General features: G+C 38.4%; 1 protein-coding gene across 5 annotated transcripts in view; it reads right to left on the reverse strand.

Moving 5' to 3' along the window:
* The window catches only part of LOC122082419, a 13,445-nt gene extending 8,942 nt beyond the window's left edge, over nucleotides 1-4,503 (reverse strand). Inside the window, exons 1-4 of one of the 5 annotated variants that reach the window (XM_042649969.1) lie at nucleotides 4,362-4,503; nucleotides 3,543-3,760; nucleotides 1,945-2,122; nucleotides 1,390-1,440 (exon numbers count right to left, since the gene is read on the reverse strand). In XM_042649969.1, coding sequence (XP_042505903.1) covers nucleotides 1,390-1,440; nucleotides 1,945-2,121 — 228 coding nt within the window. In that variant the 5' untranslated portion in view covers nucleotide 2,122; nucleotides 3,543-3,760; nucleotides 4,362-4,503. The other 4 variants (XM_042649971.1, XM_042649967.1, XM_042649968.1 and 1 more) reach the window with 4 other exon arrangements.
* Between the last annotated feature and the right edge of the window lie 7,365 nt (nucleotides 4,504-11,868).

The following is an 11,868-nucleotide window of genomic DNA, read 5'->3' on the forward strand; positions in this document are numbered from 1 at the left end:
ATCTTTCTTGGTCGACCTTGGTTGTTTGATAAGAAAGTACAGCATTGTGGCTATGCCAATACCTATGCCTTCAAGCATGCCAACAAGACTATGAAGTTTCATCCTGCCAAAGATCTCCCTGAAATTAAGCTCAAGAAGATGGTGGGATCATTCCTCATTCAGCGTATTCCTTCAGACGGTCTCTTCGGTCCTTTCCCTAACTCGACGGAGTCGAGTTCTTTTCAGAGGAGGAGAGTTGATGCAGATACGGCTGCCCTTTCTTGGTTGGACTAGCATGACCGGCTTTGGAAGCCAAGAGCCAAGAAGAACCGGTACAGCCCAGGGTTTTGGTCCAACAAGGGTTGGAAATAAAATTAGTAGTTTACTTAGTATTTTATTTCATGCTTTTATTTTCCAGACTTGAACGTAGGAGTAGGATTTACTTCCTTGCTTTGGTTTCCTTTTTATAGTTGTTTCCTAGTTTAGGCTAGTTTCCATTTCAATTAAGTTTCTAATTTCATGTTCCTATTTTCCTATATATTGGTTGTAATCGATTGAAGATTTACAGAGAATGATTTTGATTATTGAATGAATGTGTTGAGTGTGATTCTCCTTTTTCCCCCTCTCTACTCTGATCTCCCCTCTCTTCCCTAAGGTTCTCCATCATCATGTGTTAATGTTACAAACTGTGTTTTTCTTTTACTTCTTGTGCCATTTCACTATCTATTTGTATTTCTGTTGCCTGTTGGTTCATTAACTTCCCCAAGTTCATCACCATCCCTACACATGATCTTCACTTTGAGAATCATGCCAAGCTTTGTTGAAGGAAAATAGTTCCAAAGAACCAGCCTTCACTTAAAAGCTCACAAATAGTTGTGTTATTAAACAATAGTTGTCTTGGCATTTGAGAGTATGTCTATCAGCCATGCAGTGCAAAGATTGTAAGAAAGTTTGTCAAAGCAAAGAACATCCCTAAATTAAGCAATTCATGGATTTACTGATAATGTGTTATAATGAGGCTAACAGTAAAAAAGGAAGCCTGAAGATCAACATATAATGTTCTAGAAATGGTTCTCCTGTTTCAATAAAAATATTGTAGTACGTTGTAAAGTTCTGAAAATGGTAAGGAGCATGAATTTTCATTTCAAGATCCACATTTTAAGTTTTAGACTTTAGAGAGCGTGACATATAAGGACAGTCAGCAGCAGTAAATTTTTTCAAGAAGAAACTCTAAAAAGTAAGAAATGATAAGAAAACATGACCACTAATAACAATGTTGAAATGAAAACATGAACTAATTCAAAACAAACAACGGACTTGCAGTATTTCAATATGAGGCCAGGATATAGACAAAGTAAAAGAAAATGCTGTAAATTAATAAATTTGCATAATAAAAACTCTAGAAGATACCGGATCAACTTGCGATTGGAAGTGCCTACGGACAACAATCTCAGCCACGGTCTGAAGGGACACCAAATGAAAATACAGGAAAAAATAAAATGTCAGAAAAAGAAGTAGGCAATTGCCACATATCTGTTGGTTTTTTTTCCCCTTTCTTTTTCTCCCTGACTGGAAACTGAAAATGGAAATACTATTAAGCTAAGAAGAAGATGAGGATACAAGACAAACACCACTAATAAATAGATCTGAAAGAAAAGATTCGGAATTTCAAAATCTACTGAAACTTCGAAAGGATGAATAGCAATCAGTATTATAAAATGAAAATTCACACATCAAGAGCAACTTTTTTTTAAAGCCATTTCTGAAAGTGTAGTTGCATATCGTATTGTTGTAATTGCCCTATCAAATCAGGTGAAAAATAGATTTTGAGAAGCCAGATATGGTTATGCACAATAAACAAAAATGGGTAAAATGCAATAACCTGATTTGAGAAGTCAGATAAGGTTATGCGCAATAACATGCTATGTATGGGTGAAATGTAATGAGTGAAGAGTATGCTTTCACCTTCATCTCAGTTTGTGTAAGAAAAGGTTCCCCCTCAGGATCCCGCGAGAGGTGAACTTTTTGTCCTTTTGTCTCTCCCACATCATCCCATTCTTTTCTCACAAAAGAATCCATCCACATTGCCTCCATGTCCAGTGGATCAACACAATCATTCCAATACTTGAAGCCAGAAGCCATCCTGGAAATATCACAGGGTGTTCTTTTTGGAATCTAAAAATGAAGATACCAATTTTAATGCTCCATGAAGAATGAAGAATACATTCTTGTATGAAATGCAAGCAAATACTGCAGAAATTACCTACCTCAGTAGATAATCAAAAGCAAGTGTGATGGAAAGTAAGGTGTAATAGGAGTTTTTAATTTGATCATCTCAGACCCTTTGCCTACCATAAGAACCAGAAGGGTGGTACTCTCTGAAGTTTCATGATGTATCAAAACAATATAATCTAATAAAGTGCTACTGCAAAATTAATGAATGTGACAAGTGTACAATAGTGACGTTGGTCGTTGATAGATAATAATCATCATCACTGAATTGCAGGCATCATCAGGCCAACCCAAAAAAAAAAAAAAGTGCAGTTATGGGGGAAATAAGAGCCTCATTGACTTAAAATGCATGGATAGCTTAGTTTTTGGATGATTTAATAATCCACTTCCATAACAGTATTTCTGAAGCATCAATAAAACCCATTTAACAAATAAAAGGATTTCATTAACAGCAAAGGATCTTTTTCAAAATAAATGCAGGAACTAAGCATTTCGGAGAAGATGAAAAGGGCCAGATATTGAAATTTAAGCAGAACAGAAAAACAGAGGCAGCTCAGTTTAAGAGGGAATGAGTTGAAGAGCTTGTCCGATCAGTGGGTGCATCTAGATTACAGGGATTCCAGTTGTGGATTTGAATTCTACTCATAACTCGTAGCACATGTTAACAAAGCTAATCTCATAAATCATAATCTTTAGCATTGGTGTCAAAATCTGGCACATTCTTAATCCATGTGTTTTTCTTATTGAACGGGTCTAGTTTACGTTATTTGTTCTAACTTGGATCAGTTATAACTGTGTTTGTTTATAGCTTTCAAAAGCGCAATTGCTTGCATACACCTGTTGAGATCATTGCCATGTTTCTTGCAATGCACAGCAGTCAAACCCAACCTGCTGGATGAAACAGACCAGGTTACAAACTGATCCTCCTTGACATAGTTTTTATTTTGGGAAGATGATTGAAAGATAAAACATATATTCTTCATAGCGACAGGCATAGCCCATGCATTTACGTTCTTCTGTGCTCTTTTAATTCTTAAACACGTACGGGGAGGTAAGCCGCGCAATTTCAATATGTAGTGAAAGGTCTTCTGGAGTTTGATATTCTAACATACTCTTCCAAACTCAATCATAATATGGTGAAAGCATTTGTTACTGTAGTATCCCCTCCTCTTTTTTTTTTTCTTTTTCTTTTTTCTAGTCTTAGAAAGAGTTACTTTAATGGTTTGACAAAGAAATTGGCACAGACCCAATTGCAGTTAAACTAGTAAAGAGGGGCAAAAGAAAAATTGCACAATGATAATTTCAAGGTGGCTTTTTGGTGAGAAAAATACCTCTACATCAACTTCTGACGAACTTCCCACTCTAACGTCAGATGAGTTTATTCTCTTCTTCTCTTCCCCACTTTTTGTAGTTATTTGCAACCCCTTAAGTCTCAGAATTTACACACTAGAATCCAGAAGAAGAAAAGGAGTTGGTCCCTTTCTTCATCTTGAGAAAAGAGTCATTGTGATCACCATCCATTAACTGCTTACTTTTCTCTGCAGTGACCCTTCAAATTCAAACTATGGAACTGCATCAGAATACTAATCCCAAACTAAAGCAATCATCAATCAACATTAATCATATGGCACACCCTCAAAGCCAACCATGTGAACTACAACAACCATAAGGTTAGACATAAGATCACATAAAAAGTCCTCATGAAGAAAATATCTTTTTTGGTAAAGCTCATGAAGAAAATATCAAGACTATATAATTGATGATGAAAAAAACTCTCAGAAGCTTAACAAATAAGGAATCTATTAATATTGAAATTATTAGACCCAATCCTGTATCGGAAGAAGAAAAGAAAGTTCATAGCTAGAAAAACTGAACAGTATTTAAGACTTTAGATCTTGAAGAGAGTCACCACCTATGTAATATTATCATGCATTCAACACATATTGACCATCATGAAAGAAACAGAGAAATGTATTCAAACCTAATAGAAAAAACAATAGTTTGAATCGAAATTACAACCTATCCAAGAGAAATTTCTCAACATTGAACCGTTCAATCTATTGTATAATCCATGGGTTCAAAACACTTAGAGATTAACAAAAGATTATAAATGGCGATTCAACTAAAAAAAAAAAAATTGAAAAACTTACACGCAGAAACACAGCAAGAGATGGATGGGAAACGAGTGCAGAATTTTATGGGGTTTTAGAATCATAATTGGAAAGGACAGGAAAACGGTTTATTTCTTTCTTTTTTAAAATTTTTGAAAATATTTTTTGGTAGGAAGGAAATGGAGCCCCAGCTCTTTCATACCAGAAATGCTTAGGATCGAAGTAAGGGCAATGATAACCTACTTCCGGAACTCCAATGCTCCACACCTGTTCACCGATGGATCCGAATCTGATCTTCTAGAATCGGTAAACATGGGCCGACACAGCCTGGGCTAAGTTGAGCCCACTAACGGCCCATTTTGTAACTATTGGACTAGCACGGACTATGTGTACCTTTGTCTTCCACAATCAAAGAAGAGCAAAAATAAATGTTTTGGCTAATCTGATCCATTCATCTGCTCCCGGCGATTGACAACATTGCAGGATTCTTTCAATTGTAGTCATCTGTCCTCCGTGTAAATGGGCCAACTTAGTCCGGGCTAAGCAGAGGCCACTAAAAGCCCATTTATACATTTGGATACGTTTGGTCTAACGGTCACCCGACCGGCCTATAACGAACCGTTTTATAGTCCCATTAGCTTGTTTAAGCCCATTTAACCAGCTGATATCCAATTTAAGAATTGTTTATAGATTGATTAGTCAATTAGCCCATTTAAAGTCCAATCACCTTAAGCTTGATTATGAATCAGTGACTGCGACCAAATAAAAATAAGCCCATGCCTAGGCCTACTCTTAAGGCCTCACACCATTTTTGTCTATTTAGGAACTTAGGTAATTAGACCTCATAGGTCAGGGCATGGGCATTTTTATTTGGTCAGATGATTTTCCATCGATAATTTGGCACAATGTAATTAGGTTAATTGGATTATAATTAAGATTTAAACAGATTACTATTGACTAAATGGGTTATAAATGGACTTGTAAATGGTATTTAAACAGGCTATAATCAGGTTAAATCGTCTTAAAAAATTCTGATTATCAGTTGATCACAATATTTGGTCAGTCTCAACCGAGGCGACCATCAGACTGAGTGATCGTCATGCCACTACCTTGCACTGAGAACAACTTGTTATTAATTGATCCATGTTTGAGCCCGATACGTTTAGTAATTGATTGAATCAGTTTCAGGCTTCGTCCGGTCGGTTTAGGTCGGGTTCACCCATGAGGGCTAACTTTGACACCCCTAATTAAAATCACGTAAAACTTTCTCAATTGTGCTTTAGTTCGCCCTCTTTCACAACCTCCTAACCTCCTTAGCGTTGGAATTAAAGAGTAGTGTTTTGGCGGCAAACTATCAGTAACCGCTTCTTGAGTTGTCTGTTACGGCCGTTATATATTTGTCTCTGCTCTGCTGAGCTTTTAAGCACATGAACACTTCAGACAGACTCAGAGAGAAAGAGAAAGAGAAAGAGAAAGGGAGAGCGGTTCGATTTGGGAGGTAAAGAAACAGAGTTGCAGAGATGGAGAAGAAGAAGATTTGCGAAGGGGGTTCAGACCCAACGTCGCTCCTGCTCGGGAGCAACTCCATCGCTTGCATTAATCGGAAAAAGGTCACATTCACCGACGGTTGTTCTTCTTGCGGCTCCAAGAAGCGAAGATGCCAAGTTACAGAAGAAGAGCCAAGAAAGAAGATCAACTTGGTCGATCCTAATTCTACCTTCCGCACATCCAATGTCACCGTGAAATCCACCATGGTCTCTCCTCAGAAACCCTCAGACAACAACTTTTCCTTTCATTGGCCCCCTCCTTTCCGTCAATCTGATTCTTCCTGCGGCCTTAACTCCCCGGAAGCAATCAAGACGACGGGGAACAACCCACCACAGCAGCAGGTACTTGATCGCACGGGTTCGTTTTCTGATACCTCCCCGGACATTCTTAAGAGTACCCTAGCATTCATCAAGCCTGCAAGAACCTGTCCCCCTTTCGTTCTTGATCCGGTTGCGGTTCCAATCTCATCGACGATTTCACCGAAGAGCAATGAAACCATTACGACTGTGACGAAGCATCCTTTCTCTTCATCGCCCTCCGGTGAAATTATCGGCGGTTCTTCGGCAAAAACAGAGTCGACACTTGAAGATATTCATCCCCAGGCTTCCAAGAAGTCGAACTGTGTGAGGGTCCTTTGGTCTAAGGAAGAGAAAGCAGATCAGGTCCAAGATGCTTGTAATAATGACAGCAAGAAGAAGACTGTGGTTGTTGTTTCCAAGGCAAGAGATCAGGAAAGCCCAACAAGTGTGCAATTCAAGTGCGATTGTGGGAGGTTCTGCGAAATTTTCGTTTTTCATTGATGATTAATCTGCAACCCAATTAAACCTTATCTCTTTTTTTTTTTTTTTTTTTTTTTGCTCATATTAGGGCCTTCAGCATATATACCATTGGTCTCCTGCTCTCCTCTGCATTTCTAACTGGAAGTTTTTTATGCATCTTCCCACTGGGACTTCTCTTTGGCTATTATGTTTTGATGTTACACTTGACTCTAAAAACAATTATATAGTAAAATAGAAGGCTTGATCAGAGACAAACTTGATGAATGATCGACTCAAATGAATAAATTCTACTTTTCTTTCTCTTTCTTTTATTACTATTATTGGGGAGTGGAGGAAGTGTACTAAGAGCATCTGTGAACTTGGTCTTTCACTGTGTCTGTCTCTTGATCTTTGCAGGGTACTTCATAAGACAATATTATCTTGATACTGAATTGGATGGAATTGGTTGGAGACTTGGAGGGTTGCAAAAAATTTCTTGTCCATTTCTAGAAAAAGGATCTAACTTGATGTTCTCAAAAGATCTTATGTTCACGGAACAAGATTAACTGGAAACTGAAATCACCCGCAACTTTGCATAGAATGAGTTCCCCCTCCCCCACCCGAGATTATACTATCTGTGCTCTGTCTCTCAATCTTTAAGGGGTGATTTGTAAGACATGATCTTAAACTAAGTTGTGCATTTTCCAACTAAGACCTTCAAGTTATTTACTTTGCTTGTGCCCACTTACCCCTTCCCAGAAGCCAATTAACAGAAAGGGGGTGGGGGGGGGGGTTAAACATGTTAAAGCATCTGCTTACCATCCATTAAATGGTCTAAGAACAGGTTAGAACTGATGAGTACCTGGTCACATGGACTAAATAATTGCCTTAGTTCTATCTCTATTGCCTCAAAAGCTGCATTTCTCACAGCTAATTTTGTGGGACTCCTATCCTTCATTCCCTGTCTACTTTTTTGGCCATTTTCCCATCCTTCTTGGCATGACAAAGTTGCAAAATTAGAGGATGTCCATACAAAACAAAGGGCATCCCTGTGCACAAGGCTCCCGCATGTCCATCAAAAACAGTTTTCTGTTAATTCCGTACACACATTTGTTGCTGATATGGAAGATTGTGAACAGAGAAACGAGTCTCTGGAACTTCTTCCCTTATCTTTCAGTCTAGATCACAGGTCTCCTTCACCATCAGAGTTTTCAAAAGAGGCCTCCTTTTTAACATTATCTTTTGGGACTTCATTTTGATTGGCATCACATTGCTCCTCCATGTCTCCTCATTATCCTGATCATTAACCATTGTCTCTTAACTCTGCTCTTGAAATAATCCTTGCATGAGTTTGACCTCGGTTACTTATCCCTTCTGAGAGAACAACTCTCTAAAAACTATACTCTGCAACATATTAAGGTAAATTCTTGACACAAATGCGAGACGTACTACCTCAGCTTCAAGGGCGGTATAGTGGAAGATCAAATTTTGGGATGATGCAATGTCATAACCCTCAAGTGGGTGGAAAGAGCACTTAGTGTTGGTCATAACCCTACCAAAATTATCGGGAGCTATGTTAGATAAGCAGAGAATGAATTAGATGGCATTTCAATACTTCGTAGACATGCTACAAAAGAGAGAACGGCGGTTTAGTGGTTAAGTTTCAACACCGGACATCGCTGGTTAGATGTTATTGTAATGGATCAAGAGCACAACAATAACAATATTGAGAGATTAGATTAGGAACCATACGCGGATCCATATCGCTTGTCAAAAAACTCCTCTAAGCAGAAGGTAGGTACTCAACCAGAGAGAGAGGTAGAACCAAAGTTCTTTAACATCATAATCAAAGTATAGTGTAGACATATCCTCAGTTGATGTATCATCTCTATTATCTTAATCCTAAATACCTTTTTCTTCTCATTAATATATATATATATATATATATATACATATCTTAACAGAACTTTGGAACGTAACATGGGTAATTTAATGATATAATTTTTTGAAAGTAGGATTATTAACCAAAACCAGCAAAAGGTATTTTAAAGCTGCCACAATAGAGCCCCATTGGGTGCTGGTGTTTGTCTATCTTTTATATTAGGACGAAGTTTTCCTTCACCACGCGGTGCAGTTCACCGCATGAATCGAAGGAACATGGACATCGAGACCCTTCTCCCCATCTAAGGCCATGCAGTGAACATATTCACCATGGCATTAGAAAAACTCTCAACCCTTCATATTAATCCTTGGTATGTTTCCTTAAAAGCTTAGAAGATGAGAACAGTACACGCATCAAAATCATCTGCAATGAGGTGGTGAGATGCAGTGAACATTTAACGGTTGGGGTGCATAGATGTTTACTGCACCTCTCGGTTCACTGTAGAAAATTTGGATTCTTTACCTAATGCTCAAATTACACACTTACACAACCTACCAACTACAAAAGAAAAAAAGAATTTTCTATAGAATGTCACATCAAAGATAAATACAATGAAGGAGCGAAGAAGTCATTATCACACAAGGAGAGGAGAGAGACAGACACTAGGGTTTGGGGCATAGGGTACACTCGCACATAGAAAAACATCGTAAACAAAATTACGCAACTCAAGATGTGGTCTAGTCAAGGGTATCAAAATTCAGCTTAATTGGTCGGTCCGACCAAAATTGATTGGTTCATTCTCAATTAAATTGGACTAAACTCATATTAGTTTGATTTCAAATGGAGTTTTATGGAATTGGTAGGAAAAAAAAAAAAAATCAAATCAAATTAGACCAATCAAATGAACGGCAAAAAAAAAAATAAAAAATGAACTCAATAAAAAATCAAGACTGGACTGAGGTTCCCCAAGGCCCCATACTAAAGTAGTGTCGGAAAACTTTTCCCAAATTTATGAGAGAGGGTTTGAGGGATAGGTATGCCATAGTAAGCTAGCGAATAACACCAATAAAAACATTGGAAGAGGCAAATGAATCATTTCAAAAGGAAAAAGAGAAAAAACCATAATGGGTGCTAATATATGATATATCGACAGCATATCCAACCTTTTTCCTTTATTATGTGAGAAAAAAATCTTGAGTCACGGAGAGGACACTCTACGCCAGCGCTGCCTTTCTCTTTCTCTATCCTATATCGCAATCCAAAGTCTTGTAATCTCTTGCCAGCTCATCACAAAACGCCAAACTCTAGAGAGTGAGAGAGAGAGTCTTCATGGGTTTTCAGTTACGGCCGTTATACAGTTCTTGCTATGCTTTTATAATAAGCACAACACTTGAGAGTTCAGACAGTGACAACTGTGAGAGATAAAGAGAGAGGGGTTCGATTTTGGAGGTCAAGAAACAGAGTTGCAGAGATGCAGAAGGAGAAGTCTTCCGAAGAGGGTTCGGACCCAACGTTGCTTCGGCTCGGGAGCAGCTCCACCGTCACTTGCATCAATAGAGAAAAGGTCACATTCGTCGACGGTTGCTCGGCTTGCGGCTCCAAGAAGCGAATATGCCAAGTTACAGAAGATCTAAGAAAGAAGATCAACTTGGTCGATCCTAATCCTACCTCCACCACTTCCAATGCCACCATGAAACCCACCACCGTCTCTCCTCAGAAATCCTTCGATTACAACTTTTCCTTTCACTGGCCCCCTCCATCTTCCTGCCCAGAAGCAATCAAGACGACGGGGAACAACCCACCACAGCAGAAGGTACTTGATCGCAAGGGTTCGATTACTGATTCCTCTCCGGACATTCTGAAGAGCATTCAAGAATTCATCAATCCTGCAACAACTTGTGTTCTTGATCCGGTTGCGGTTCCAATCTCATCAACGATTTCACCCAAGAGCAACGAAAAAATTACGACTGTGACGAAGCCTCCTCTCTCTCCATCGCCCTCCGGTGTAAACATCGGTGCTATCGGTAGTTCTTCGGCAAAAACAGAGTCGACACGTGAATATATTCATCCTGAGGCTACCAAGAAGTCGAACTGTGTGAGGGTCCTTTGGTCCAAGGAAGAGGGATCAGATCATGTCGAAGATGCTTGTGATAATGACTGCAAGAAGAAGACTGTGGTGGTTGTTTCCAAGGGAGGAGATCAGGAAAGCCCAATGGCTCTGCAATTCAAATGCAACTGCAAGAAGAAGACTGTGATGGTTGATTGCAAGGGAGAAGATCCGGAAAGCCCAACGAGCGTGCAATTCAAGTGCGACTGTCGTGGGTTCTGCCAATTTATCATTTTTCATTGATGAGTTTTCTGCAACCACTCAAACCTTATCTTTTTTTTTGTATCCATTAATGTCAAATTCTCATGCTCTCCTTTGTGTTTCTAAAGGGAAATTTGGATTCCTCTTCCTACTAGGACTTCTCTTTGGCCTAAAATGTTTAGATGTTCTGACTCAAAAGACAATTGTATACTAAGTAGAAGGCATTATCAAAGGAAAACTTGATATTTGATCCAGTCAAATGATTAAATTCTACTTTTCTGTCTGTTTCTTGAATTACTATTATTAAGGAGGGGAGGAAAGGTATTAAGAGCATCTGAAAAATTACTTCAGTCCATAGAAATTTATGTTATTTGAATAGACTTGGCTTCTAGAATCTTGGTTCTTCACATAAGAGATTTAAAAAATAAAAAAAAAAGTTGGAAGCAACAGACATAAATCATGAATTCAGAAAGATCCTCAATTTCAAAGACAGTTCAAATAAAAGGTTGCATGGAAGAGGAGTCTTAGAATATTGAATCCAGAGAATGTGTTTCATCTACATTGTCCAGCAGAAAATATAATACCAAAAGATCTTAATCTTCATATTGCATTTTAGAAGTACAAGAAACTTACTGCTTGGGCTAAAATGTGACTAATAGCCAGTCAGTTTCAAGACAAAATCAACTTACTAAGCGATAAGACAGTAAAATAGTATTAGATGGAACTGGTATGAATGTTGAAACTAATTTCTCAACATTTTAAGAAGAATGATCTAAATGTCCTCACAAGTTCATATGCCCAAGGAACCAGATTATTGGATACTGAAAGTCTGAAACTATATATCCACAACTTTTGCATTTCTTTGTAGTCCCCTGGTTCTATTGTGTCTGCCTCTTGATCTTTGTGGGGTCATTCATAAGACAATGTCATCTCAGCACTGAATTATATGGAATTGGTTGGCGGGTTGCAAATAATTTATTGTTCTGTCCTCAAGAGTTCTTATGCGTAACTGGAAGCTGAAACCATCCACAAATTTGCATAGAATTAGTT

Source organism: Macadamia integrifolia, chromosome 6 (assembly GCF_013358625.1).
Source record: "Macadamia integrifolia cultivar HAES 741 chromosome 6, SCU_Mint_v3, whole genome shotgun sequence".
In the NCBI taxonomy this organism is placed as follows: domain Eukaryota; kingdom Viridiplantae; phylum Streptophyta; class Magnoliopsida; order Proteales; family Proteaceae; genus Macadamia; species Macadamia integrifolia.